Below are 27,998 nucleotides of genomic sequence, written 5' to 3'. Positions count from 1 at the left end.
CGCGCCCTCCGGCTGGGAGCGGAAGTCCTCGGTATCTATGGTTCCGAGGGGGAAGGAGTGTCCTCGCCTCTCTATGGTCGGCGCTGGCGGCGCGGGGCCGACGGGAGGCTGGCGGACTATGTGCATTTTTCCCTCATTACCTCACGCGCGGGGAGGAGGCTGCCGGGATATCGGAGGACCTGCCCTCAGCCTCGCTCCGGTCCTCCAGCTCCCCGCGCTGCCCGGCGGCCCCGGGAAGCCCGGCCCGGCCCTCGTCCCCCCCGCCGCCGGGCCCGCTTCTCCGCGGAGCCAGGCCCAGGCCCATGGCTCCATGAGGCGGGAGGAGGAGGCGGCGGCGGCGGGGCAGCAGCGGCGGCGGCGGGGCTGAGGTGGAGGAGAAGCCGCGTCCGGCCCGGGACGGGTGCAGGAGGTGGGCGAGGCCGGGAAGCGGGGAGGAGGCGCCGGTTCCCGCCCGCCGGCGGCGAGCGGGTTAACGGAGGTGGGGGGGGCCCCGCTCCCTGGCGCCCCCTGGCGGCGCCGGTTCTGCCCCGCGGGGGCTCCCGGGCCGCGTCCCCCGGCGGGACCGGCCGAAGCCCCGGGGCCGCCGCCCCGAAGTTCGTGTGGGAGCGCGGGCGGGGGGTCGGGGCGGGAGCCCCGGGACGTCGTGCCGAGTCCCGTCCCGCAGCACCGGCCCCAGGCCCTTCGCGGAGGCGGCGGCTCCTCGGCCGGGCCAGGCCGCCGAGCCGCCCCCTCGGGCAGGAGGCGCTGCCGGGGCCGCGGGGGGTCGGGCTCGGGGCAGCCGGGCTGCGTGGCCCCCGGTGCGCAGGGCGGCTCGGGAGAAACCCCCTCGGGTCCCGCCGCTCCCCGGCTGGAAGCGAAGAGTTGTGCTTTCTAATAATTAATTATTTTTCGCCCTAAGCGCGGGCGACCTTCAGTGATGGCTCCAGAATCCGCGTCTGTCCCAGAGGCTGCACGGAGCGCAACTTTTAACGGGCACTGAAAAAAATCACGTTTACTTTGTCAAAGTTAGACTTTTTCCTGTTTTTGCTGGTTTTGCTGCAAAGCTAAAAGGTCGCAGGTAAAAGGATAATTTTATTTAAGCCTTGTACGTTGCTCCTTCTGCAGATTATGGTTCTAGCACCTCGAGGTGAGGGTTCCTGAGCAGAGCGAGCATGTTTGGTGTGGAAAGGCACGTTCCCAACGCCTCTCACACCGGTTCGGGTTGAGTTGGGGGCCGTGTCACGCTTCCCACGGCTGATGGAACTTCGGGGATAAAGTGAATACCGTTGGCACGTGCGGAGGAGGGTGGGAGCCATCACAGCGCGGATTTCGGTGCGTGTTCGTCCCCCCTCCATGTACACACAGTCACTGCAGCACCGGGCAGAGCTGGGGCTGCTCGGGTGGGTGAACAGGAGCTCACAAGAGCTGAGTGTGACTTGCAGTTCTCCACTGTGTCTGTGCCTTACATGTCTGTGCTTTTAGCCCCTCTTGACAGCTTTTCCCTCCTGTGTGTTCAGATCTTACAGTGATGATGGTGTCACACTTATTTAAGTTCCTACCATGACGTGTGGTACTTGCCTGTCGCCTTTGTTCATTTTTGTCTGCACAGGCTTTCCTCCCTGTATTTGTTCCACCCCTTCTTGTGATGCAAGAGCCAGCATTCTCTTCTTTGCAAGCAAAACGCTGTTCTGGGTTTGGTTTTGTCGTTTTGTTTTGTTTTTTTACACCATATCTGTTTCCTGCCGTTACTGTTCCCTCCATTCGGGCTGTACTCTTCATCTCCTGACTGTGCACCCCACACGATGGCTTAAGAGTGCTATCGCTTTACTTAATCCTAGAAAGTAAATGCAGATTCCGGTTCATGGGGTCTGGAAAAGAGTCTCTTGTTTAGAAAATGGTGGTTCGATGCTTGTTGTTTCTCCCTGTGCCTTGCTGGGGCGAGCGCTGGATCAGGGGCAGCACCCCGGGGAGTCCAACCCCGAGGGTGTTATTTGGGGTTGGTGTCACTCTTCTCTTGAGAATGGGGAAGGAAAGTGTGCTTGTGGTTTTTCAGCGGTTCGTTTGCCGTTGGGGCAGATGTTGACCGAGGGGGAATGGGGATCAGAAAAGTAGTGAATGGGGTATATCTGTAGTCCAGAGTCTTTTTTGTCTTTTTTCTTCTGCACTCCAGAAGTTACGTTTTATTGGTTGGTTGGGTTTTTCGTGTCTTTGTGGTTTCTTTTTTGCTTTATGAGCTGCCTATTACAGTGTTCAGTACACCTCACCAATAACTTTAAAAGTGTGATTTCGTACATGTGGTGTACACACTCTCCATTCATGTGTATAAACACCCATTCTACTCACTGAACTGGTTTTAGTTCCGTACTTAGTTGCACACTGCAAGGGTTTTCTTCCTCTTTTGCTGCAAAACCCAGCCTCTCTGACCCCGGAGCAGAAGCGAGGGAGCCGCTGTTGGTTTTCCACCTGTAACTGTATGTGTGTCGCTTTTGTGTTTTTTCCCCGCCCTCTCCTCGCCAGGGTTCTGCAGTGCTCTGGGCAGCGGGTTGTGAAGCAGGATGGGAAAGAGACGCTGTGTTCCTCCACTTGAGCCCAAGCTGGCAGCCGGCTGTTGTGGGGTGAAGAAGCCCAAATTGTCTGGGAGCGGAACGCACAGTCATGGGAATCAGGCCACGACCGTACCGGGCTCCAGTTCGGGGCCTCTCCAGAACCACCAGCACACAGACGGGAATAATGGAAGGGAGAACATATCTGACTTGACTTTGGGCCCGGGGAGTTCCCCAATTACTCGAATGAATCCCACTTCAGGAGCTCTGAGCCCACTGACTCGGCCCAATGGAACTGCCAACAGCACCAAGAACCTGGTGGTGACAGCGGAGATGTGCTGCTACTGCTTTGATGTTCTCTACTGTCATCTCTATGGTTTCCCGCAGCCACGACTTCCTCGATTTACCAATGACCCCTAGTGAGTAAATCCACGTGTGGGAGGAAAGCCGAGAAACCGGCATTCGGAGCTGTGGTTTGGTCGGGGAGGGACGAGGGGATGAAAGTAGAGTTTTCAGAAAACGGTAAAATAATGCCATTAATTTGAAGAGGATCCTGCTCCTAATAGCAGGCACTAACTTGGTGAAGGGACAAGGGGAGAGAATTGGTTCTGTGAAAAAGGGGGAAGGGAATAAAGAAGGACGTTGAAACAAGTTCCTGGCTTATCCTGAAACAGGTGCTGAGCTGGTGAGAGTTGGACAAGGACATTGAAAGTTGTCCAAGTGAATGAGTTTAGCAGGGAGGAGAGCCAGAAATTTGCCAGTTGTGGAACTGAAAAAGTGAGTTCTGGAGATAGTGCCAGTTGCGCCATATGGGGAGAAGCGGAGAGTGAACTGCCAAGGACAGTACCAAGGGTAAGAGGAGAGGAGGTGATTAAGAGAAGCGTGAGGAGAAGGATTTATGAAGGTATTTCACTTTGGTGAGACTTAGCTAACGCTGATCTGAAGGTTGAATGCGTAGGTGTGGAAATGTTAATGTTGTTATAATGTTTGGTGGAAGAATTATATGGGAGAGATCAGCGACAGATGCACCTTCTGACACTCCTCCAGGGGCCACCTCCGGAACAATAGATAAAATAAAAAGTTGTTGACATCCTTAATTTAAGTTAATGAATTTTAAACTGATGTAAAGGAACACCGGCTTAAACAGGTCAAGGACTTGTTCCGTGTGTTGAGTGTCTGCCCACCTTCCCGGCTGTCGGTGTGGATGTAGGTTGTGCGTCCGTGCGGTTATTATCCTGCCAGGATTACGGATACGTGTTCCAAACGCGACTGCAGACTAAGCTGTTTAATGTTGTAAATACAAGTGAATGGAGAAATACTTTGGTCTAGGATACAGAATAGTTCCAGGGACTCCCCAGACTGGAATATTTCTGTTGTTGTTTTTCATACCTGAGCTAAGTAGGCTCCTTTTAGAAAATGACACATTAGTCTCATTATTTTGTCGCTTGAAATGCAAAGGGCTTTTTTGTTGTTGTTGTTTTGCTCGTAAGTCAGTAAGAGAGAATATTTTATACAGATTGATTATTTTGGCATTAAAGGAGATTTCCGGCTGGATTTTGTTTGTGTTGACCGCTTTCAAGAAGGGTCTTCTTTCAGGAGTCTCAGCTGTTGGAATTTTATGCTCAAATTTGAAAAGTTATAAATCATTCACTGGGCATTTCTGTGCTGCTAGATGGTTCTTTTAGATCAGCACTCCAAAGCAAAACCAGCTCTTCTCTTTTCTTCCCCTCTGGGCAAATGCCTACCTGAGCTTTCTTGTGTTTCAGCACTTAGGCTGTTGCTTCTAGCGAATAGTCGTACGTACCCCAGGGAAAAGTGTGGGGTTTGCTCTCTTGCAGAGCGGCACACAGGGATGATCCCTCACGCTTCAGACAGTAATGTAATCAACCTCAACCCAACAGTTATTAAATACAAGAGTAAGCAAAGCAAAAATACATAAATAATTTGCATTGTTCTCCCTTGTAACGTAATTCATGTCAGAGATATTTGAACAAAACAAAGATATATGCTAGAAGTCTCTCTGGACAGACAGAAAGGAGACTGTTGATGGAAGGAACAGAAGGATGTGCAGGTTTCTCCCAACCTGTTTCTCTTTTAAATTGGTGCTGGACCCTCAAGTGAAGGTAGAAGTAGTCATGAAGGTCAGCATTCTGCTCAAACAGCGTAATAAAAGTAAAAGTTACACGTTTATGTCTTAAAACCAACCATGCATTCCAGTCACCAGCTTGAGAGGATGTGCACATGGACACAAATCGTGGTAGATAGCTGTGGAGCGTGGGAACCAGCAGACGTGTCAGCAAAGACGTTCACAAACCACCGCAGAGACGGTGGCCTTGCAAAACTCGCAGCTTTGTCTGAATTAGCTTGGTAAATGAAAAAAATATCCCCTTTACCATTCAGATTACTGAGTACATTACAATTTTGAACCTCTGTGGTGTGTAAGTCGTTAATTGGTTACATCTTCACATTTTGTACTTCAGTCTTAGGTATTGCAAACCAGCACTAAAACCATACCATGCAAGTTTCTAGTTGCCACGCAAAACAAATAAGATACTTTCATAAAATCCATACAGTAACAGGTTTTTTCCTCATACAAGCTAAATTCTGATTGGAACAAATGACACTTTGCTGCTTGAAAATTCCCTTTGTAGTTGCAACTGGAGAAGGTAGTTTGTAGTGGCCGAAATTCCCCTTTCCCCAGCCACCTCTCACCAAGCACACTCGGCAGGATGTTGTGGTTGCCATAATCTGCTCAGGGTATGGCTGTAAAGTACCAGTCAGTGCTTCTGGGTCAACACGGGCAAAAGATTGTTCTGACTTTCCTCAGCACGCCTGGAAATACATTTTTCAAGGAGGTGCTATGGAACAATTGACTGTCGGCTGCACCTGTGATTTGCTGAGCGCATTTATTCCTCAGATACAGAAAATGGTGACTTTTCTACAGTGAAAAACTTGATAGTGGTGAAATTTTATATACTTGTACAAAATCATACATCTTTTTTTTTTTTTTAATGCCTCAGTTGTTATGACCACAGTGAAAAATTGTCTAAAATGTGCTTTAAGATATTTTAAAATATGACAGCCTTCTGAATGTAGTTATCCTGTCCTTTCTGGTAATATCTCTTCTATTATAGACACAGAAAGCTGTGTCACAGCTCAGTGGAAACATCTTTTTTTTTGGAAGGGGAAAGGGGTGAATTGGAGCCATAAGCCTTTAATTTGAATGGAAGAAGAGAAGGAACTAACTTAGATTTGTATCCTGTCAGTGATGCTTTCAGTTTTCTCCCTCCCCCTTTTCTGTTTGGGGTGTCACATGGGCCAAGCAATGGTTTCAAAACTTTAATTAGATTAAGCTAAATTTCCACTGAGCTTTTGACAGTAATGTTTCTCAGAAATCTCCTTTGTAAGTTCAGTATCTTCTTTGTTGGACAAGTAGAACAGTAAAGCCTGTGTCTTGGGCAGGGAACCGTAAGGTGGCTGATGGTTGTGGAAGAAAGTTTCCACTTCCTCGGTGGGCACAGTCCTTCACAATTATCGCCGAAAGGCTATTTGCTATTTCGGGCGGTACTTGTGCGCTTGGTCACAGCTGGTAACTCGATCCTGAGCGATGGATTTTTGCTGCGATTGAGTTTTTTCATTCCATTGTTGCTCTGAGGAACATGGCTGGGCGTTGCCTTATCGCTACGTTCTAAATGATGTTCTAATTACTTAGACATGAGAAGCTCTGTTGCCTGTGTTTGAGAAACCCTCCACGCTCTGTGCTGCTTTTGTTGTCTGGACAGAATCTCTTAGCGTTTTTGTAGCATTTGCTGAAAAGATGTGTTGCTTACGAGAACTTCAAGAGTTTGAGGAAAGTGTCTGAGCTCTGTTGTAGAATCAGTTATTCTGTCTTCATGTTTTAGAATTCTTGTTATTGTTTGTTTAATCCCCGAAAACTGTTTTCTTAACACTCTGTTTTCTATCATATTACTTATCTTGTAAAGTTCAATCAAAATCTACAGACTGGTGTTTGGAATCACTATGGACTAACTTTCTCATTTATGCTGGGGTTCAGAGTGACCGCATCTTGTATTCAGTACTCTGTAATCTAAAAAAAATAAGATTATTCAGCCTGGTTTTATAATTAGATTGGCATCGTCAGTTGCCTCACAGAATTTTCCAGATGTTTGAATGTTCTTGTCGAGCTGCAGCCACCACTGTCCTTTCTCCAGTTTCTCTCTAGAGCTGTTTGCAACTTCTCTCACTTCTATAGAAGTGAACGCTTTGCATTTAATATTCACAGTCATCTTTATCTGTTTACCTCTTCACAAAGCTCTTTGGAATACTGTTATTCTGAAATTCTTTGAGGCTTAATCATGCTTTCTGGTTTAACAGATTGAAATGAGCCTGCAGAATTTGAGAATCTGCGGCTCTGCCTGTAAATTCATGATAGTAGACAGGAAAATAGGAATTCGTGTGATGTTTGAGGAGGAACTATATAGTGATTTAGGTATGTGTTCAACTGGAGAGAATCTGTGTAAATACAAATCAGATGTAAGGTAAGCAAAAGATGTGAACATAAACTGTTTGAGCACTAGTGTTGGATCTAGAAGTCAGATCCCCATGGAAATAACAGGAAAAAAGAACATGTAGGCTTGCTTTTTATCCCTTAATAAATACGTTTTAAAAAGCTTTTATTGCAAACCTGAATTATAAATGATTCGCAGAATGCTTGGGGATCTTTCAGGTTCAGTGGTAATCTTATTTGCTTTACCTATATTAATTTTTATATGGGTTGTCATGTGAACTAGTGCTACTAAGTGGGGCCATCGCTCACAGAGATGATCAGTGGGGTCGAATAACCTTGTCACTCATGAGAAGGTGGCACAGAGCCCGGCCAGGAAGGTGTGGGTGGGAGCGGACAGCGTACTGCTGGGGAGAAGGGAATATACCAAAAAGCGGGGAAGATATTGTTTTTTGCATTCAGGGGTGTGTTGGTTTTTATTATTGCTCGATAGCAGGTGAGAAAACATGTCTATTGGGGTTTATTAGAGGGAGAGAAAGCAAGTGGGTGTGTATGTGCTCTTTTATACCTCGTTCATCTCCCTTTAGCAACCCAGTATCTCCAGAGGCTGGAGTATTTATCTCTCTTGCCTTTTCAGTCCACTCTTTGTGACGTGGAAGACGGGGCGAGACAAGCGGCTTCGTGGCTGCATCGGGACCTTTTCAGCCATGAATCTTCACTCAGGACTCAGGGAATACACATTAACCAGGTAATTTTGTTGAAAATGAAATAAATATGAAATCAGTTTAATTTGCTGGAGATCTATAAGGATTCGAGGTTAAGATGTTGGATCGAAATAGTTCAATGTAACGTGATTCACAATAAAATAAACCTGAGAAATGTATGGTAGTTAGGGTGAGTTAATGTGTAAGGATTTACTGGAACATCTTTGCACCAGGTGAATTTTGGTTGACGTTTTAAGGCTTATGTAAAATCTTCCTTGCATACTAACAGTTTTGACATCTTACGTAGCACAGAATTTCTCTCCAGCTGCAGTAAGTGGAGGGCAGTGTCAGGAAGCTGCACTAGTGTTTGCATCTTACAGTTCATTCAATTAGGAAGAGATGCAAATAGTTTTCTCTGCAGTAGCAGAGAGAAACGTGTTTCATGAAGGCATACTCAAAATGGGAAAAATGGAGCATCTGACTCTTTACTTAGGCGCTTGTATTGGGCAATATATCTTTTGTTTTCTTTAGTGCACTTAAGGACAGCCGATTTCCCCCCCTGACCCGCGAGGAGCTGCCCAAACTCTTCTGCTCTGTCTCCCTCCTCACTAACTTTGAGGATGCCAGTGACTACCTGGACTGGGAGGTGAGAACAGGTGCATTTGGAACTCTGCATCCCTCTCTCGTTCCGTTCGGGTTCGGGTTAGTACATGGTGATGTATCTCCTTCATTACAGGGGTGTACGGATATTGAAACTGGGAGCAGAAGGAATGGGGCTGGAAATGTGGGAGAGAGGAAGAGGATGGGCTAGCAGTGTGCTTTTGGTTGGGAGGGGATCTGAATGGGAATAAGAGAGACATGGAATTGTTTTGTGGATTTGGCCCAATACGAGATGGGTGTAAATATATATAAAAACCTGGCAAGTATTTTGATATTGTGAATAGAAACTGGGAATAAAAAGTAGTTGAGACTGAAGGTATTTGTGATTTTCAGGACCTTGTAAGTGTATCTAGTTCAAGGAGGATTAAATAGACTTGGGCTATTTTAGGCATGATTCTTGTGTAGAGATCTTGTCTTTCTTGCCCAACATAAGAGATGGGAAACTGTCAGACTTCTGGCAAGACTTGGGGAGAAGTGGCAGGGAGACCGGGAAGGGAAGCAGAGGTCCTGTGTGCTGCCGAGAGAGCTGTTGTGAGACCTGCCTGACAGGGAGGGAGAACGTTCTTATCCAGGCAACAGCCAAACTGACCAGAGAGACAGAGAACAGTGTTATGGGGATGAGAACTCGCCGAGGGGTTCAGGGCTAGCAAACACCTCTTATCTTGCTGTTCATTTCCATCTATAGGTTGGGATCCATGGGATCAGAATAGAGTTCATCAATGAGAAAGGTGTCAAACGCACAGCCACGTATTTACCTGAGGTTGCTAAGGAACAAGGTAGGTCCGAGATGGCAGCCAGATGTGTCAATGCTTTGTGCCACAGAACTGGCTAATGTAAAGCCATGGATTTTGGGTTTGGATTGCTGTCCTCATAGTAGTGCCACCAGGCTTGATCTGGATAACTGCTACTGGGTACAGCTGCTGCTGGGTTTTCATCTGGCCTTTCTCTCGTCGCACATCTGTGCACAGCTGTATCTTAGTGTAAAAAATGTTTTAGGGCTTAAGAAATAGTGGATCTCAAAGTATGGATCTTCCAGCTTCATTCAGCGTTGCATCTTTCCTCTTCTATGTTTCTCCCACCAACTAGGGTAACTGCAGGCTGCACAGCACCAACAGGAGAGTCCCTTTCCTCCTCACTCTTGCTAAAGTAGCGTCCTCCAGAGGAGGGCAGGAAACAGGGCCCCTCTGGAGCACACTTCCCATTCAAATCTAGTAGCGGTCACCATGGTAACTGCTCAAAATATTGCCTCCTTTCCTCCACCTAGCAGAGTGGAGTGGTCGCGTCCTCCTGGCCCTGGGGCAAAAGACTAAGGTAGGAATTTTAACTCTGATCTCTCACATAGTGGTGCACTGTGCTATCACTAGAGCGTCAGGTTGATCCCCATTTGTCTGTGTAAGGAGCTGAGTATTGTCTTATTTGAAGGCTGAGAGAGCCAAACTGGAGTGGCACGTGATAAAACAGTTTGGGGTCCCTGCAACAGGAGCAAGGCGCAGACCTTCATAAGGAGAGAGCTCATATGGAAAACAGAATTACTGTTGTATAGACCACTGCGGTTCCGATACGTGTTAGGAGGGGTTGGCATGTGCATATAGTGTGCATGCGTAAGACCAGGAATGGCCAGTTCAGCACTGGTATTTCTAAAGCTCCAAGTTTCCTGTTTAGTTGTTCGCTTTTCTAGTGGCCTCTTAATGCATCTCTTCTTTTTGAAACATTATTTTTTTTATATTAAAAATTTTCCCATACTTTTATTTTTCAATAGACTGGGATCAGATCCAGACCATAGACTCCTTACTCAGGAAAGGTGGCTTCAAGGCGCCCATTACCAATGATTTTAGGAAAACAATTAAACTCACCAGGTAAGGCAATATATTTGTCGTCTTTTATTTTTACTTTATACTGTTTTGTGGGTAATTTAAAGTATTCGTACTCGATGTAAGTCTTTATGCCTCTTTCAGATGAGAGATGTCGTTTGAAGGACAAAATAATAACACCATGTGTTAGGCAGGTAATGTACATGGAAAGAAGTGCAATGTGTTTGGTCCCTGCAGGAACCGAGTTAGTATTTTCTAAAAGAAGTGTCACTGGTTTTAATATTATCATCCACATGAACAATCAAAAGTAGCAGAACCTCTGCAAGTTAAAACAGTTGATTTAAAAAAAAAAAAAAGCTTTTTCCTTTTCTTTACAATGGACTTTTTTCTCAGCACGCTCACCTGTGGCTGGTGTAGCTATTTGGAGGTGACAGCTGTCTTAAAACCAGACCACACTCAAATTTGGCTGCTTTTCAGAATTTGCTTCCTTTTCTATACCCCCAGCTGTCCTACTGGTGTTTCAGCTCCCTTTATGTTAGTAAAAAGTGGGACATTCTGGTTTTGTATAGAAACACTAATTTATCAGGTCGTTCCTTACCTCTGGAGAAATGAGGTGGGTATGTAGGGTGTTTTTTTAACAGGACAGGATGAAGGTTTTCATTGAAACCTGGTGTTACGTTGATTAAGTGCAATGCACAACCACTTTGAAGTTACCTGGAAATCTCTGATATCTCAGAAGGGACTTCACGTTTTGTGAATTTTGATTGTACAACGTAGGCTAAGTCACATATGTGCTACAATAAACTTCCCTTTACCCAACTCTCCATCATTTTCTTTCACTAACCTTTCAAATGTAACCAAATCCACAAAGGAAATGATAGTGAAATACTGATTATTTAATCTCCGAAACTGGTCTTCTTCCAGCAGACTTCTCATGCCACTTTTCCTCCACAGCAAGTAGATAAAAAGAGTATGAATTGATGGTTCGTTTCCTGTGCGCTGCTTCAGGAGTCCCCTTAATTATGCTCGCCTTGAGTAGGGCTCAGCTTTTGGGACACTACAGCCAATTCAAGCTTAGATGGGTTATTCAGACCACTGCCTGAGTCAATCCCAGACAAAGTATATTTTGAAGTCAGTGGGTTCCTCTTGGTTGTCGTTGGCTGTTAGCTAAAATGTGATCCAGGACACATGTTTTTATGTCTAGTCCCTTCGTATCGCGTGGTCTGTTGACGTTATTTTTGCCCTTGTGCCATTCCCACAGGTACCGCAGTGAGAAGGTGACAATCAGTTACGCGGAGTACATGGCTTCCCGTCAGCATTGTTTCCAGAACGGCACTCTTCATGCCCCCCCCCTCTACAATCATTACTCCTGACACACGGCTGCATGACCAGTCCCACTCCCCAGTTGCTGCCAACGGCTACGACATCATCGGGGCAGACGCCTCCTCTTCCTGGTCCAGTTACTTCTATTACTGCACCATTTTATGATGCTAGCTTCCGTTGCCAAGCCTGCCTTCCAGCTGACCTGGGGGGAAGATGAGAGCGTGACAGAACTTCAGGGGCCCCCAAGCCTTATCTCAGCCTTCCCTCCATGTGGGGGTTCAGTTGGATTGGGGCTCCACGCCTACAGACTGTTGTGAGGTGCAGAAGACCTCCAGGAGTGAAAGTGCCACTTCGGACCGACCTGTTCTCGTGCGTTACCGACGCTCTGGGAACTCGAGTTGTTCGTTACGGAAGCCCCCCCAGATCAAGTAGGAGCATTCCCCTGGCAGCCTGGGCAACGGAGTCCAACAAAACATTTTTTAGGTTCTTTTTAATTTTTTTTAACCTCTGGTATCTGTTTTGTACCGAGAGCTGATTGCAGTCCTCACACATCACAGGCGGACGTTATGATATTGGGGAGGGTTGAACATCTGGATAGCACCCCATCCTCATGGAGAGAAACCACTTAAAGACATGAGAAACCTTTGGATGGTATTGCAAATGACTTCATTATTTCAATAAACCCTAGGAGGCTTTAATGATCAGATGCCACTGCAGGTTGGATTCTCTAGAGATCCTCTTGGTTTACTGTTTTCTGGGGTTTTAGGCGGTGTTTTGTTGTGTAGTCTGCTGTGACGTAGGAAGCTGTTTTGCCTGTAAGAGAGCAACACGGCGCATGCTGTGTACGTGAAGGACGAGGGACCTGAGTGTTCCGGGACAGTCTTCTCTGTTACAACCAAGTTTGGTGTCCAGACACATGTAACAGAGCTGGATTGGAATTGGGATGGGGAGGGACTTGCAGGGCATTGACTGTAGTCATCCAAGTGAGACTAGTGACTGACATTGGTTTAACTTGAGCTAACAGTCTCGGGGATGTTCCTTTTGATAGGGCAGACGCTTCTGCTGGTGTGACTATCGATCTGAGAACTGGGCTATTGCAGTTGATGCAGGCCTGTGGAACAGAGCTGTGGGTTTTCACTGGTAAGTTATTATCTCATACAGTTGAGTCATTACCACATCAAGGCAGTGAGCGGGGAAACCTGCGCTACCCGAACTGCAGGGAGCTCCTGTGCATTCTGTATTTGTTGTCCCATCATTGATGATGACAAGAAATGCTCAAAGAGCAAGATAAGTTGTCGAGTTGTTACTCTGCAGCATCATTGAGGGATGTCATAAACTCAGAACTATGACACTGTCTCAATGAGGTCACTGGACTTAAAAATATAATCGTGTTTTTTTTCATTTTGTTTTCCAAGTTTCTGGAGGGTCAACAATGATCAGGAAAGAAAATACAAGTGCATAGCAGGGTCTGTCTGTTGGGTTGCACATATCTTTAAAGCTTGTTTGTGTGTGGTGATGATGGCTCTTAAAACTGGCTGGGATTTCAAGCCCGAAATTCTCTCCTGGCGTGGCAGGGACTAGGGCTGGTAGAAAGCTCAGAACTGCAACGCTGCTGCTCCTTCTGGTCCTGGAGAAGCAATCGGAATTGCACAGTTTTGCTTCGTGTTGGTGTTGAGTTCTGCTGCTGGAGGAGAGAGACGCGAGGGCGAGGAGGGGGTGTCCCGTTCTGGATGATGGTGCAATATCGACCCAGCTTTCCTCCTGTGCTGGGTCACTCTTAACAAATTGCCACTTTTCCCTTGTGATGTTGTTGAAAAGCAATTGAAGATGAAGGGATTGTTTCATGATTTCCTGCTGCTGAGAATAAATGGGTCTTGTTACAAACTTGACTGGTTTGTAATTACTCCCAGGTGCCGTGTAGTGATGGGGGAGGGTGGGGTCAGCTCTGGACGTACCATTCACCTCTCCGCTGTCCAACAGTACGATACATAGGGCTACACACATTATTGGTCAAGTGTTCTACGTTAGAATTTAGTTTCTAAAAGGTTTAAAAAAAAAGGCAAAAAAATGGTGCTAAAACTTCATCCCTGAGCACGCTCAGTGAGACTGGTCATGCAGGCGTACAGTGCCAGGCTTTCCAACAATACTGTTTCTTTTTCAAATGTTTGCCCTGTTCTGTGTCTTCAACAGTGTATAGTGTTTTCCTGATTTTGTTTTATTTGAATAGGGGATGACTAAGGGGTGGGGTGGGGAGGGGTAGCTGTCATTTTTAAAGAACAGAATTTTAGGATTGAGTGACTTGGTTGGTTGAAGCCTGACGTGGGCCCGATGGTTTGGGACTGGGGAAGCCTTATCCTCTCCCACTTCCATTTCCCCACTTGGTCTGTTTAAAAAAACAAAAATGCCTCTAAATATGTACTGTGTTCTTGTCTTGTTGCAGTGAGAAGCGAAGCTAGCAGATCAGAAACACTGGTCTGCTGCCTAAGAACAGGCCCTCGCAGCTTTAGTCCCAAAAGGGTCCAGCTATAAAATCAGTTGAAAAGTGTGTCAATAGTTCAGTTAGTTCAGAAAAATGTGTGACAAGGACAGGTGGTCTCAGGCAATAATCCCATTTCTAGATCATTACATGGCAGCTATGTGTAAGGATGAAAGAGGTGAACTAGGAACAAAACATGCTTGGATTTGCCTCCAGACGAAGGCAAATAAAATCTGTGGCCAGTTGATACAAGATTTCTCCGTGGCTGGGACAGCAGATCGGAACTGCTCCTCAAGCAACTGTTCCCTGGTTTGAGCTGGGTTTAACTCATCCTTGGAAGCAAGTGCCTTTTGGTCTAGAAGGGCTTATTCTCGTGACAACCACAACTGAGGAATAATCTCACTGCAATTATGAATTGTCTTTGTTTTGCAGTAAGTGCAGGAGAATGTCTTTGATCACTGGAGTCTATCAGTGTTGGAATGTTTCCACTGTGAGGTTCTTAATCTTATTTTTTCTTTTCATAACATTCAACAGTCAATCTCAACTGAGGCCATTTCAGTTTGGGAAGGTTTTATGGTCAAAAGATCACATATCTACAACTTATCAGAACAACAAAAAAAATCTGTAAGAAATTATAAGAGTTCATTTTATAGTACATTAACAAACATTTGCAATCTTCACTGACTATTAGTGCTGGTTTCTGTTTGTATTCTGGAAACTATATGTTGTTTTGTTGGGTTTTTTTGGTTAATTTATTTCCTTAAAGCAGGAGACCTCTTCTGACCTTCAGTGCAGAGATGTCAGACCAATTCTTTGTATTACACTTGGTTGCCTCCTACCTATATAATAACTTCTGAGTGTAAATAATTGAACTCTATCCTCTAATGAAGTATTGTAGAGAATAAATCATAATGGATAAAGATTATTTGTACTGTCCTCTTTATGTGGTTTCTCACAGCCTTCACGGGGAATGAAATCTTTCTCATCTAGAAACATGAACAATATACTACATGTATGGATAGCAAACCTCTAAATTACGTGAAACATCCAGAGCAAAAGGAAGGTGCCAGAATGGGATGCCAGCTGTCTGGAAGCATAGAAATAGTTAAGACAGGCTCGCTAGAAGAAGGAGAGGAAAAATGGTAGGAAAATTAAAACCAAGGATGAAATATGTTTCATTAGTAATGCTATGGCAAAGTATCTTTCTATCCTGAAATAATGTTTGTTTGACAATAACTCGCTATTAGTCATTGTGATGGTGAAATATATAAAGCACAGGCATGCAGAATTCTGTGTCGTACTGAAAAATCCCGAGTTTGCCAATCTGGTTTAAACTATGGGGTTTGATTTGTCTTTTAACTAATGAACATAGGAAACACCCATCTTTCACGATTTTTACTAAATCTTTTAATGTTTGCTTTGAGACAGGGTCAGTTGATTTGCACAATAGTTCTGATGGACACGTGCTAGAAATGCTGATGACAACCAAAAGAGATTAAGGTTTCCATATCTTAATTGTATCACTTCTAATCCACCAAAAATTTAGATTTTTTTTTTTTAATACAGAAAGACTGCTAGAAAGCTTAAAAATTGCTCAGAAGAGAAATTTCTTCTGCTGGCAGATTAGAAGGAAAGCGTATTACAAGGTACGGTTATACTAATAATAGAACATCCTTGTTATTAGTTCTTCTTACATTTTATTACACAGAGGTATTTAGCTAAGCCTTTTTAAAGATCTGTGTTGGTGCATTAGTTGTTCCTGGGTCTGCTTTTCAACTGTGACAACATAGAAATTACCATAGTAGGTCTGTCTAGCAACCTAATCACGACTCTCCAACAAGGGTCAATACTTTTTGCCCCAGAATGTCACACAATAAATTATACTTGGCCAAGTCTTTTTTTTTTAATCACTTAATTTTAAAATATGATCAGTAACTATGCCTAAAACTTCCTATAGTCATTCACTTTGTTTTAATCTAGCTCATCTTCTTTTTTCAAGCACATCTCCCACTTGAACTGATAAATGCTGAAACGGTCATTCCTAGTGAGGAAGAAGCCAGTGCAGTTTAAAATTAAAGAAAAAGCCAGGTACTCTGCTGATGTTTGTTTTGTTGCAATGGCTGAACAATATTTACCGTGTTTTATTAAGTGTATTTTAAAAATTCTTAAGAAAAAATAAAAGGGGAGGGTGCAGTGGGGAAGCAGGTTCTGTTCAGGAATGTTTTTGTTTGTCTCTGATTCCTAAGGCCTTAACCAAACACATCAGTGATAATGAACATTTATCTTTCATGAGAGCCTCTTTAGCTGTATCTATAAACTCTTGCAAGTTCTGAGCTTTCTCTTAATTGTTTTAGTCTTTAGTAGAACAGTTCCTTGAGGAAAAACAGTGAAATTAATAACTTAAACCTCTGCAAGCGACCTACTGCTCTGAGAATCACAGTGTTCGGAGTAGGTGGGTTATTTGAGAAGCCATCAGGATTCCAAGTGATTTTAAATGCTTCTCTCACCAATCTGGCATGGATTTCCTTGTTTTCTTGTAAACCTGATTGAAATTGTTTAATTTGCCAGATGTTCCCCCAGATATTTTCATTCCGTCTTCGTGAATATCTTTCCGCATGTATCACTTAGCAAATTAGTTTCCAGCTTCTCTGCTGTGCTCATTTATCTGGATAACAAATGTTATCTGCTAAATGTTATATAACATTTTAAAATATTTCATAAATTATGTGGTATATAACATTTGTTAGATAACAAATGTTATCTGTTAAATGTAGCCTGGATCTATGATTTCACCCCCCTCGTATTCTCATAGCTTATTCTTAATTTGTTCCTTTTTCCAGCACGCAGGGAAGAATTCACCTCGGCACAGATGCAAGTTCATGAGAACAGGGGTGGTTCCATCACAAATCCTCCAACAGTCTATTTTTGCGTTTCCTTAAGGGCGCAGGATGACACAGTAAGGTCTGATAAGATTATTACTTTAAGAGTCTTAGGCCGGTTGGGCACTCACACGTGAGCTCTCCAGGGAAAACACTACTCCAGAAGTTATTTTACTGGTGGAGTTCCCATGACATAGTGTCAGGAGAGCTATCATCATTTTCAGCCTGCCTGTGCCTTCCAGGGGTCTGTTGAAAGGCTGAGGGAGCTGGGGCTCTTGAGCTTGGAGGAGACTGAGGGGTGACCTCATTAATGTTTATCAATATATAAAGGATGAGTGTCAGGAGGATGGAGCCAGGCTCTTCTGGGTGACAACCAGTGACAGGACAAGGGGCAATGGGTGCAAACTGGAACACAGGAGGTTTCACTTAAATCTGAGAAGAAAGTTCTTCCTGGTGAGGGTGTCAGAGCCTGGCCCAGGCTGCCCAGGGAGGTTGTGGAGTCTCCTTCTCTGCAGACATTCCAACCCGCCTGGACACCTTCCTGTGTAACCTCATCTGGGTGTTCCTGCTCCATGGGGGGATTGCACTGGATGAGCTTTCCAGGGCCCTTCAACCCCTGACATTCTGGGATTCTATTGATTACTTCTGAGTAGTCTGAAGAACTATCCCCCCTTTCAAAGCATGTTATTGGTGACAGCAACGCTCCCTCCTCACGGCGGTGGTTCTGGTGCAGTTACGGTCCTCTCTGGCTGAAGGACGTTCTGGTAAAACGAACAGGCTGGAGCTCCCCACTCCGCCTCTGCTGTGAAACCAGAGCCGTGAAGCTGCATCCGCGGCCTGGGTGCCCCCCAGGTGCTGCTGCTGGGCTCTGATGGGGGAACCAGTGCAATTCTGAGCCCTTACTCCCTCAGTGCCTGACCAGGAGCCTCCCCTGGGTTTGCTCGAGGAGGGGACAAGCTGGTTTCCCTCAGCGGCGCCTCCACACCTTGCTCTCTGTGACTCTGTAACACTCTGTGCCCACAACGTCTCGGTCCTTCGCACTTCGCCGGCCCGTCTGCACTCAAGCTCCAGCACCTCTTTTCGTACCGTCTGTCCCACCAACAACCCCCCGCGCCCCGCAGCGACCGCTCCGCGCTCCGCCCCGCCTTCCCCACCCACCTCCTCCCGGCGGCGGCGCCCCCTGGCGGGCGGCGGGGGCCGGGGGAGCGGAGGGCGGTGCTTCCGGCCGGCGGCGCTTCCGGCGGCGATGGCGGCGGGCGGCAGCGACCCGCGGGCGGCGGACGTGGAGGAGGACGCGTCGCAGCTCGTCTTCCCCAAAGGTGCGAACCGAACCGGGCCGGGCCGGGGCGGCGAGGGGCCCGTGGGCGCCGGGTGGAAGCTCCGGCGGCCTGTGGGAGCGGAGCCGCATCGCCAGTCACCGGTACACAGAGCCCAGGGGTTAAACGTCAGGGATGACAAATCGTATATGCGTTTGAAGAACCCACGGTGGCTAAAATATGGCTGTTCTTATGTGGAGCGCTACGCGTATAGGAATAAAAATTAATGTTTTTCCTGTCAGGTTATGGCAAAAAGATTCTTGTTATTTAATATAATAATTGTTTTTTCGTTGACGCGTCTGGGCATTGGAAGCAGCTGTCCGGAGCCGCCGCTGTCACGGGGCACGCACAGCCCGCGTGGGTTTTAGAGAAAACCAGGCGGTGTAAGTTCCAGAGCCGTGTTTACACCTCGGAGCTGCCCTGGGTGAGGGGGGTAAAAAGGGGCATTGTGCTGCTTTTTTGAGTTTGGAACAAAAGTATAGTCATGAAACACTGGTTTGCTTTGGCTGTTTCGACACTACAATTTATACACTCCCCATGTTCAGCTCCAGGTTACTTTCCGTGCAAATAAAGGTCCCTTCTGAGCACGGCCCTGTAGCTGACTGCTCATATACAAACACAAACAGGGAGAGCTGGCTAAAAAGGGGGGAAAATCTGTTAAGAGTGGTTAAAACTTTTTTTGTGCTAATAATAATGAAGTGGGTCAATTAATCTTTCAAGCTAATGAAGCCTTCTTTAAAATATTCAGCAGTATGTGCTTTAAGAACTCCTCAGAAGCTTCCAAAGAGTGTAGACATCACTTTTGAATTTTTTTGAATATTACAGTTCTAAATATTTTCTTTCTGAAACAAGTCGTACATTACATAAGTTCTGCCAAAAACGGGTGAAGAAAGCACATTACAAAAATGTGCCAAACCAGAAGGCTGGGTCTGCATAAGTAAAATGTGTGGTCAAAAAGACAAACACATTGGATTGTCACTCAAAATTGTGTAACTTTTATCTGCATTTTCAGTATGAAATGCTGCCCAGTCATTGGTGAAAGGGTCTGTACAGTTACAGTGAAACGTGTTTTTCATTTCCTTATTGTCCAGAGCTGAATTTATGTAGTGAACTTCTGTACGTCGACTTTTTCGTCTATGCTTTACGTTTTTTTACGGTGATATTCTTTCATTCAAATGTAGAGTTTGAAACTGCGGAAACCCTTCTGAACTCGGAAGTACACATGCTTCTGGAGCACCGTAAGCAGCAGAACGAGAGTGCAGAGGATGAGCAGGAGCTCTCAGAAGTCTTCATGAAAACCTTGAACTACACGGCGCGCTTCAGCCGCTTCAAAAACCGCGAAACCATCGCCAGCGTGCGTAGGTGAGCGGGAGCGTCGGGGTGTGAGACTTCACTGGAGAGCTCGGTGTGTAAATCGATGTGGCTTTACAGAAGTGCTGTTTAGTGGAGTTTCTGGCCTGGGCTGTAGTTCTGGGTCTCGTCTTTCTGAAGAGGCAAGAAATTTGATCCTAATTGTTTGTGGAGGGTTGTACTTTGTCCAAGACAAGCCTTCTGAACTGCTTTGTTTTCAGTACTTAAATGACAGTCGAGGAGGATTTTCTAGGCTTTGTAGAGTAGTGCTGGGGAAGATGACTTAACAGATTAAACTTTTTCTCCTCAACGCAGTTCTATGAGTCTTTCCTCCTGAAAAAACATTGATTTCAGTGCCAAAAGCAGAGTGAAAAAGAGACACCTACTTGGTTTGGTTTATGCCCTTTTATATTTCTAGCTTGCTTTTTAATTTCACCAAGTTGTTGTTTTTCCTCACAGTTTGCTGCTCCAGAAAAAGCTCCATAAATTTGAACTGGCATGTTTGGCCAACTTATGTCCCGAGACAGCTGAAGAAGCTAAGGCTTTAGTTCCGAGGTGAGCGTTTATATATTGTAGAAAGATTGCTGTATACTTTCCGATGATCTAAAGCCAGCTGTGGGCAGGTGCCCCCTCTTCAGCCCAGCTCTGTCGATGGAAGAACTTTTGGTCTTCCTTCACATACCCATGGATCTGACAGCAAGGTGATTTTTGCACATGTCAACAACATTTACTGGACTAAGTATGAACAGCTTAAATTTAGGTTCTTAGCCCACCCAGCTGTGTTTGGTTGGGTTTAGGGGTTTGTGTTTTGTGGGGTTTTTTTTCTGTTGGAGCAGATGACATTGCTCCTACAAATAGTTTTATGGCTAATGTACAGGGGAGCAGTAACTTCTTCACGTCTTTATTTGTTGCCTCATGGCTTTAGGTAGAGGAGAGAGCAAAATACTCATCTGAATTTCAGTTTCTTCCTTGTATGCTGAGATTTCATAGCGAAACTGGACTGGCTTACGAGCATGAGGCTACCTGGGCTGCACCTGCCTTGCCTTTTTGATAAAACATTTTGAGGTTGTTGAGCAGAACGCTGTGGGAAGGATGGATTTCTGTCATTGAAGGAGAAGGCCCTGCACAGGGGTTGGAGTGGTGTTTGTGCAGTGACGCTGCAGACAGTTCCTCGTGGTTCTGTACAGGCGGGTGACAATTTCTGGCTGTTTGAAATGAAGCCAGGGGGGAGATTACTTCTAAAGTCTTTAATGGACCCTCATTGTTCTTATGTTGCAGCCTGGAGGGCCGGTTTGAAGATGAGGAGTTACAGCAGATCCTCGACGACATTCAGACCAAACGCAGCTTCCAGTACTAAGGTTCGCCCTCCATCCCTTCGCGTGAGCAGCAAAACCGGGGAACTCTGTCTGTGTCTCAGCCCTCTGGACCAGCCCCGCTCCCGGCTGTACAGAGGGCTCCCGGTGCGGCGTCACCCCCGTGCGTCCACGCTGGAGCTCAGCGCAGCCCTTTCAGTTTGTTCCACGTCTGTGTTGGCAAGGCCGCCTCCTTCGTGGGAGACAAAGAACCCAAAAGCCTTTTCCCCGTGGCTCAAGCATTTGTTTCTTCCAAATCGCTCGCCCCCATGTGGGAATTTTCAACATGTTTCTGTTCTTTAGCGGAAATGTATATGTGAATTTTTTTTTTGCAAACTTGTAAAAGAGATGGAGAAACTCATCTTGACTCTTGGAGTGTTTAGTGGTGGGCGGCATCAATTTTTGTGGTGGTTTTTTGTTTGTTTTTGTTTGATTGGGACAGTGGATTTTTACAGCTTCAATAATTTTCTATTGTTGTTTAGTATAAATTAAAATATATTTCTAATTAAGGCTGTGTGTTTTAAAAACATTGGGTGCCTATCATGATTTTATTAATGAGGACCTTTTGGATCAACAGCACGTGTGATTATTACCCCGCGTTGGAGATCTGGGGACTCCTGAGTGGGCAGATACCACCATTCGGGGCAGGTCAGACGGGCGTTATTAACCGTGCCCACAGCCGGAGAGCATTTGGGCAGCGTCCCTCCCCGTTCCCCCTTCTCTAATAAACTTACCAGCCCATCCAGGAGGAGGAAAACGTTGCAGGAAGGAGCAGATGGGACACAGGGCAGGGGGTGTTACAGCAGGCGCTGCTTGTGATGGTCAGCGAGGGCTTTCACTGCGTTTACTGTGCACGGAAAGCTGCTGCCGTGCCGGGAGGCTGAGCTGGGTTTTGGCAGCGGGGTGGGCGCGTTACCCCGATAACATTTATTTCTGTGCTCTAGCGGCGTTACATCTGCGAGTCAATAAAACAGACGTGCTTTTCTAATTAACCACAGTATCTGTAACCGCATCGTAAGAGTTATAACTGGAGCGCAAAGCCGAAAGGTGTGTGTTCAATCTGTGTTTCATGAAGCCCAGCGCCCGTTCCGAGCTTTCCGGCCGGGGCTCGCGGCCCCTCAGCGCGCACGCGCGCGCCGCTTCGCGCCTCCAGCGCGAGGGGAAGGGTCAGGGGCGCGCGGAGCTTCCGGCAGCGCCTGCGCACTGGCCGCAGCCGCTCCCCGCGCCGCTCCCCGCGGGCGCTTGGCTCCGCCCCCCTCGCGCCGCCGAGCGCGGTGACGTAGGGCGCGTGCGCCGCCCGGTCGCTGGCGGGGCAGGAAGATGGCGGGCGGCTGCGGCGGCGGCTCGTGAGGCAGCGGCTGCCGGGGCCGGCGGGACGAGGCGAGCGGCGAGGAGACCGGGCGCGGAGTCGGGCTGCGAGGGAGCGGCCGGGCGGTGAGCGTGGCCGGGTTCGCGGCCGCTGGCGGGGCGGGCGCGGGGGTGAGAAGCCTGGGAAGTGCGGCCGCCTCCGCCATTTTTAGGCCGCGGCCCACGAGCGGTGGGGCCGGGGAGAGACGGAGCCCGGCTCGGCCCGGCAGCGCAGTGAGACGGGTGCGGCAGTGAGGGGCAGCGGGGCGGCCCGGGAGCACGGGGCCCGGTCTGGCCTGCGCGGTGAGCCGAGCGCAGGGCCCGGGGAGCGCTGAGGGCTGAGGTGGCGGCCGGGGCTGGGGCTGCGAGCGGACGGGCCGGGCCTCTCGCTGCCGGCCGCGGAGCGTGTGGCCTCGCCTGACTCTCTCAATTCTGCTTTTAGTTTTCCTACGTTATTATTGTTTTAAAAAATGTTCTTTACTCTGCTTTGAATTCGAGTGGGGTTTGGGTTGTGACTGCTTGAAAATACAGCTTGGGGAGCCCTGGCTATTACGGGTAGATACAGCCATGTGGGAGCAGGCACTTGCTTATTCTGGAAGGGTGGGTGGATTTAATGAGGATATGGTGGCACATTCCACTGATTGAGACTTGCCAGTCTACAATCATGATACAGGTAGCAAACCTAGATTATCTGCTACATTCGAAAAAAATACTTCAGCATTTTTCTGTTGGAGAGAATTCATTAAACTTTGTGTTTCCTTGAAGAAAAGAAGGGTGTTATTCCTTTCTTGATAACTGTTAGTTTCTTTGTTGTGAGTAGATAGCTGCATGGTTTCAAATACAGTATTTTGAAGTACTGGTACTCATTCGAGCACATCTGTTTGTTTGACAAAAGTTGTTATTGGTAAGCAGTTCTGTACTCTACTAGTTTTGGATCTCATATCCTTAATTGTAACTTGTGAGTAGTATTTGGGAATCTATTTTACTATGTGTACACTAGTCCCTCATCCTCTGGAACAGACGTTCATCTGTTTATACTTTTCCTAACTCAAACTATTCTTCCTTTAAGAAAGGCCGTACTGTGTGCGTATTTGTCAGAGTTTATAGTATGCAAACAATATAGTGTCAAAATACTTTGGAGTTCCCTCATCCTGAATTTTTTATCAGCTAAATTGATTTTCACTTCTCAACCATTTGCAGCAGTATTCCACCATCACCTTTAATATTAGGATATATAATCATAAAACATATTTCAATTCTGCTTCTTGACATCTCGTTCAAGTGTGCTGTAGTATTTCGAATGGAAAGATCTGAAAATGTAGGTAAAAGGCTTCTAGTTTAAAGACTCTCAGCATAATAAGAAGCATCTGGCTTGTCTTTAATTGCTTTGCTGTTAGCTTTTTTGAAATTCTTTGCCCACCTGCTCTGCAGTTTAGAAGGTAAGCTTTACATGACCTCCCTGCATTTGACTGTTCCAGAAGTGGATGGAACTACCAGATAATACTAAGAGCATCAACTTTGAGAAATAAATAGTGAAAGAGGGGGGGAAAGAACAAATCTCTTAACTAGGACCTAACATTCTCTGCAGCTCACAGTGTATGTTTAACTTAATACCCTACTCCTAGAACTGCTAAAACCTTTTAACTTAAATGTCAGTTTAAGTTAACCTTTTAATGTCAGTTACCAGAAACAGTTAAAGTCTTTCCCCATTACCCTCCTTTGAACCTGTGCAGCAGTAAACACTAGACTGTTTGGACCGTTGGAACTGAACATTTACTGTCGGTTTTGTGTTCCTGTTTGCAGTAGAGGTTAGTGCAGGAAGTAGTAATGTAACGATCCTGAAGTGTGCTTGAGGTAAAGGTACTAGAAATGCCTTTTGCTGCAGCAGAGAGAGGCCTCGATCTGAGGAACAGACGAGAAAACTGCTGTTTTGTTCCCATCCTTAGCAGATGTCTTAGTCTTCTGACTCACCTGAAAAAAAAATCATGGAAAAGACTTTTGGTTGAGTAAGAGTAGGTAAAGAATACAGTTTAACTTTTTACAGAGATGGTTCCGTGCAAAATATTTCACTTTTTGCATCTGGTAGGCACAGGGCTGATATCTAGGGAATTTCTATAGTTGCTTCACTAAGGCTGGAAATTAAAATAATTTTAACCTTGCCCAGATGTTACTCTAGGTCATAGTTGAGAAAATTGTGCTTATCTTTGTGCAAGAAAGTTGTAAAAGCAAATTGAGAACTTTATCCATAGTATGTTCATGAATTTTTACAAAACTTGTTATTTGTTTGCAGTATTTTCATTCCTGGTATTGTATCATTTTGTTATTGAAAGTTTTATACAAAGTAAAACTACAGATATGCAGGTTAGGTTGGTATAGTTAATTAATAAATTTCAATAATAAATAAACCTTAGTGAAACTGAATGTTGTTAGAGATCTTTCAAAAGAGTAAAAGTTAAAATACCCTTAGTTTTCTTCTCTTAACATAGAGCATCTCTGAAAGTGAGAGCAGAGAAGTTGATTTTTTTGATAGCTAAGTAGTTCTTTGTTGTTTGTATTTTGTTGTTATTCATTTTAGTTCAGTGTAGATCGTCCATGATCCCATAGCTTTAAAGTGGTGCTAAATTTACCAGCAATCTGTTCTTGCTCACTCGTATTTGAAAAAAACTAGTCAGCATTTACTAGAATGTAATTTCTGGTTCAACCGGCTCTCCACATCCAGGCTGGCTGTACCAATCATTCCATCCTGGAACTTGAAATATGATAGCAAGTATCTGTTTTCCAGGAAAGAAAGTTCATTTATGTTGTGCAGTATTACTTTTGATAATATGTTTAGTATAAAGACAGTGCCTGCATGGTGGTGCAAAATACTGGTTAAAACTGCTCTCCAGTTTGTGGTAGTGTAGATTAAAGTCTATGGTAGGAAAAGGTGAGGCCTGACTGTGTGGCAGCATAGTAGAAGCCTGTGTTTTTGTGGAGGTTGTAATTAGCAAAGTGGCTGAGTAGTCCGGCCCTTCATTTTTTCCTTATTTTACAAGGTTTTATTTCAAGCTTCTTTCCTTTGTCTGAAGAGGACTTGATATAAAGAAGAACAAAAACCAAAAGCAAACAAAAAACTAACTCAGAAAGAAACATGAAAACTGTAGTACTTTTTGAATAGCTTAAGCGCAAGTCAGAACTTTGAGTTTAAATCTATTACTGACTTGATACTTTTCCTTGAGCCGTGTTCTCTGCATGTGGGGGGATGCTAGAGACCAAATTATTTTACACTTTGAAGCTAAGCTAACTGGTGGGGTTCCTGTTTTATCTCTGCTCCAAGTTATAAAATGGAAGAAGTATGATTCTGTGTAGCAAGAATGGCCACAATAAGCAGATCCCAGTTTATCTAAAACATACCTGTTTTTCACTTGATGTTAAAAAGGAAAACCCAAGCCCTGTTCCTTAGAGGTACCTTGTTGAACAGGAAAAGTAAGTGCCAACTTCTGTAATACGGGATAATCTTTTATGCTGCAAATCCATGTAAATATACTTTAAGGACTGAAAAATGTGCTAAGTGTAATAATAGTGAATTGTACTGAGTAAGTTGTAATGTAGTCTTATCAGGAGTTGGGGGTTCTAAGCAGTTTCACGAGCCATTGTTTTCCTCATAATTCCTCTCAGGTGTAGGACGATGGACTTGCTCTACACTATTAACTGCTGACTAACCATGATAAAACTTCTGTGTTGTACACAAGTGTTATTTCAAACAATTACATGGAAGTGTTCTTACACATATGTAGAATATTAGAAGTATAAGTAACTTCTTAAATTCTTCAGACACAAATGAAACCATCTTTTCCTCTCTGGCCTCTTATATATTGCAACAAGTAACCCTCGTATATTTTTTTCTATCAAAAATGAGTTAGTTTACTTTTAATTTCATTTTTCATTTAAATAGTATTTTTTTCCCCATACACTGTTAAATCTGAACACATTATATGTGTACGTTTAATTAGCGAGTGAATTTTGGTACGAAGAACAAAAACAGACATGTCATGAGGTCATTGCTGTTACTTGATTAGTCTTCACCACAATGGGATGTGCTGGTTAAAAAAAAATATCCTATTGACTTTTGAACTTTTGAACATGTAATGAGTGGAGTTGTAGATTTGATGTCACCTAGAATTTTTAGTTCTTTTAAATAATTGAAATCAGAATATTCTTCTGTCTTCTCTTAGTACCAGAGTTCATGCAGTGGTGCAGAGAGCTGTACAGGGGGCCCCCTTCTCTGAGCAGAAGTGCGATGTTTGTTTGTTTTCAGTCTGGCTCAGTTTTCTGTTCTGGCCTGTGTCTTAGAAACGCTGGTTCTGGAACTGACGAGATAGGGAAGAGGAGCTGATGGGAACATCCGTCTCTGCCATAGCGTTGACTCACGCTCTGCTGAGTGGCTGTAACCACGTGTCGAGAGGCACTGTGCTCCGTTCTTAGTTTATATGGCAGGTATATCAACTTTTTGTAAAATACATCCTTAAATGTTTAAGATTGTGTCTGTTTAGTAGCAAGTTTTAAGACAGTTGGTCATGAAGGCTGGAATTTAGATTGCTCTTAGTCACTCACTTGTAACTCTACCCAAAAGTGAGTACCCCTGAGTGTGGCAGGACAGGCCAAAAGCAGTTTTGGAACTAAAAATATAGATAACTCTGCTTAATTCTGTGTATTGGTATTTGAAACCCTACTAGATGTGCACACAGATACTTGAAATAGTCCATGTTTCTTCAGTTTAAACATTTGAGTGTTCTTTTAAATAATTTCTCCAAATGCAAAAAAAAGGTGATACAAAAGAATACATTCATTTGTCCTTTTTTTAAAGGGAAGCCAGCAGGATAACAAGGAGTCTGCACTGTTTTATGAGTTTAGTGTAGTTTTTGTGTTGATTAGGAAGTTTTGGCAACTCGGTGATTTGTATTTTGCCACGGCTGTATGAGTATTCATCTGCAAGTGTGAGTGTGGAGGAGCCGCACTTTGCGTTGGATAAATGGTGCCACAGCTCCAGCTGCTGTGAGTGCTGGGCTTGCAGCCTGAGGGCTGCGCAGCGGTGTGGCCCTGCCCTGGCCAGTGTACATTTACAGTCACCTAAACTGGCATTGCAGCCCAAAGTGGTAACTTCCTGTTCTTCTGATCGTTTGGGTTTTCTCCTCTGTCTGGAGGCATTCCTGGAACTCCGTAGTAAGTTGGTTGAGCGGCTGCTCTGGGTTTGGACCAATATTAGCAAAAAGGGTACCTTAACAGAGAGCAGGTTCTTAGGTGGGTGGCCAGGATGGTCACCACATGTTCATGTTAGCTTAAAGGAGACATAATGTAGGACAAGGAACATGCCACTGGGGTCAAGGCAGGGCAGCTTTTCTCACGTCAGCAGTTTTAGGCTGCGTTTGGGACATGCTAGAACTTGCTCTCAGCAGGCATCTAGATGCTGCCTACAATGCTGAATTGCCCTCAGTAGCTATTGCTGCGGTTAAATTGTGTGATCATGGTGTGCAGTCGTGCTTCCCACCACTGTTCTCTGTCCCCAAGCCCAGTAAAAATCACCAGTTAACTTTGAAAATGCCTTTTTTCCTGTTGGGGCATGTTTATAAGCAGAGCATTATACTTTGCAGATATGAGTGAAATTTCATTATTATATCACAAGAAAAATTATAGGTTGCCCAAATTTGCAAGTAGGAAGACTGCAGATTAAGTGTTAAACATTGTAGAATGAACATTCAATATTATGCTGTTCCT

At 45.2% G+C, this 27,998-nt stretch overlaps 3 protein-coding genes across 13 annotated transcripts in view; all 3 read left to right on the top strand.

Moving 5' to 3' along the window:
* On the top strand, window positions 1–14,922 carry AMMECR1L (AMMECR1 like). 5 transcript variants are annotated; one of them, XM_065073209.1, is made up of 8 exons: window positions 1–409; window positions 1,105–1,168; window positions 2,497–2,941; window positions 7,664–7,774; window positions 8,262–8,376; window positions 9,076–9,166; window positions 10,150–10,246; window positions 11,463–14,922. In XM_065073209.1, exons 3-8 carry the CDS (start codon window positions 2,535–2,537, stop codon window positions 11,572–11,574), a joined length of 933 nt encoding a protein of 310 aa, XP_064929281.1. In that variant the 5' UTR covers window positions 1–409; window positions 1,105–1,168; window positions 2,497–2,534; the 3' UTR covers window positions 11,575–14,922. The 5 variants fall into 5 exon arrangements, with proteins under 5 accessions (XP_064929281.1, XP_064929279.1, XP_064929280.1 ...); XM_065073207.1 differs by having other exon boundaries at window positions 2–409; window positions 1,105–1,311; XM_065073208.1 differs by lacking the exon at window positions 1,105–1,168 and having other exon boundaries at window positions 3–409.
* A 3,119-nt stretch (window positions 14,923–18,041) lies between these two features.
* On the top strand, window positions 18,042–21,406 carry POLR2D (RNA polymerase II subunit D). Its single transcript, XM_065073214.1, has 4 exons — window positions 18,042–18,198; window positions 19,377–19,557; window positions 20,005–20,100; window positions 20,824–21,406. Exons 1-4 carry the CDS (start codon window positions 18,126–18,128, stop codon window positions 20,900–20,902), a joined length of 429 nt encoding a protein of 142 aa, XP_064929286.1. The 5' UTR covers window positions 18,042–18,125; the 3' UTR covers window positions 20,903–21,406.
* Window positions 21,407–22,172: 766 nt separating this feature from the next.
* Window positions 22,173–27,998, top strand: part of WDR33 (WD repeat domain 33) — a 71,412-nt gene continuing 65,586 nt past the window's right edge. For all 7 annotated transcript variants that reach the window (XM_065073206.1, XM_065073203.1, XM_065073200.1 and 4 more), the window contains exon 1: window positions 22,173–22,331. The gene's annotated coding sequence lies outside the window, so the exon portion shown is untranslated. The remainder of the gene's footprint in view (window positions 22,332–27,998) is intronic.

Source organism: Columba livia, chromosome 9 (assembly GCF_036013475.1).
Source record: "Columba livia isolate bColLiv1 breed racing homer chromosome 9, bColLiv1.pat.W.v2, whole genome shotgun sequence".
Classification (NCBI taxonomy): Eukaryota; Metazoa; Chordata; class Aves; order Columbiformes; family Columbidae; genus Columba; species Columba livia.
This window is presented reverse-complemented; position numbering and strand designations above follow the sequence as displayed.

Excerpts from the sequence above, each read along its gene's own strand:
- AMMECR1L (XM_065073209.1), top strand. The coding sequence starts at position 2,535 with ATGGGAAAGAGACGCTGTGTTCCTCCACTTGAGCCCAAGCTGGCAGCC. Across the intron at positions 7,775-8,261 it reads AGGGAATACACATTAACCAG|TGCACTTAAGGACAGCCGAT; the intron begins GTAATTTTGTTG and ends TGTTTTCTTTAG. Across the intron at positions 9,167-10,149 it reads TGAGGTTGCTAAGGAACAAG|ACTGGGATCAGATCCAGACC; the intron begins GTAGGTCCGAGA and ends ATTTTTCAATAG.
- POLR2D (XM_065073214.1), top strand. The coding sequence starts at position 18,126 with ATGGCGGCGGGCGGCAGCGACCCGCGGGCGGCGGACGTGGAGGAGGAC. Across the intron at positions 18,199-19,376 it reads GCAGCTCGTCTTCCCCAAAG|AGTTTGAAACTGCGGAAACC; the intron begins GTGCGAACCGAA and ends ATTCAAATGTAG. Across the intron at positions 20,101-20,823 it reads GCTAAGGCTTTAGTTCCGAG|CCTGGAGGGCCGGTTTGAAG; the intron begins GTGAGCGTTTAT and ends CTTATGTTGCAG.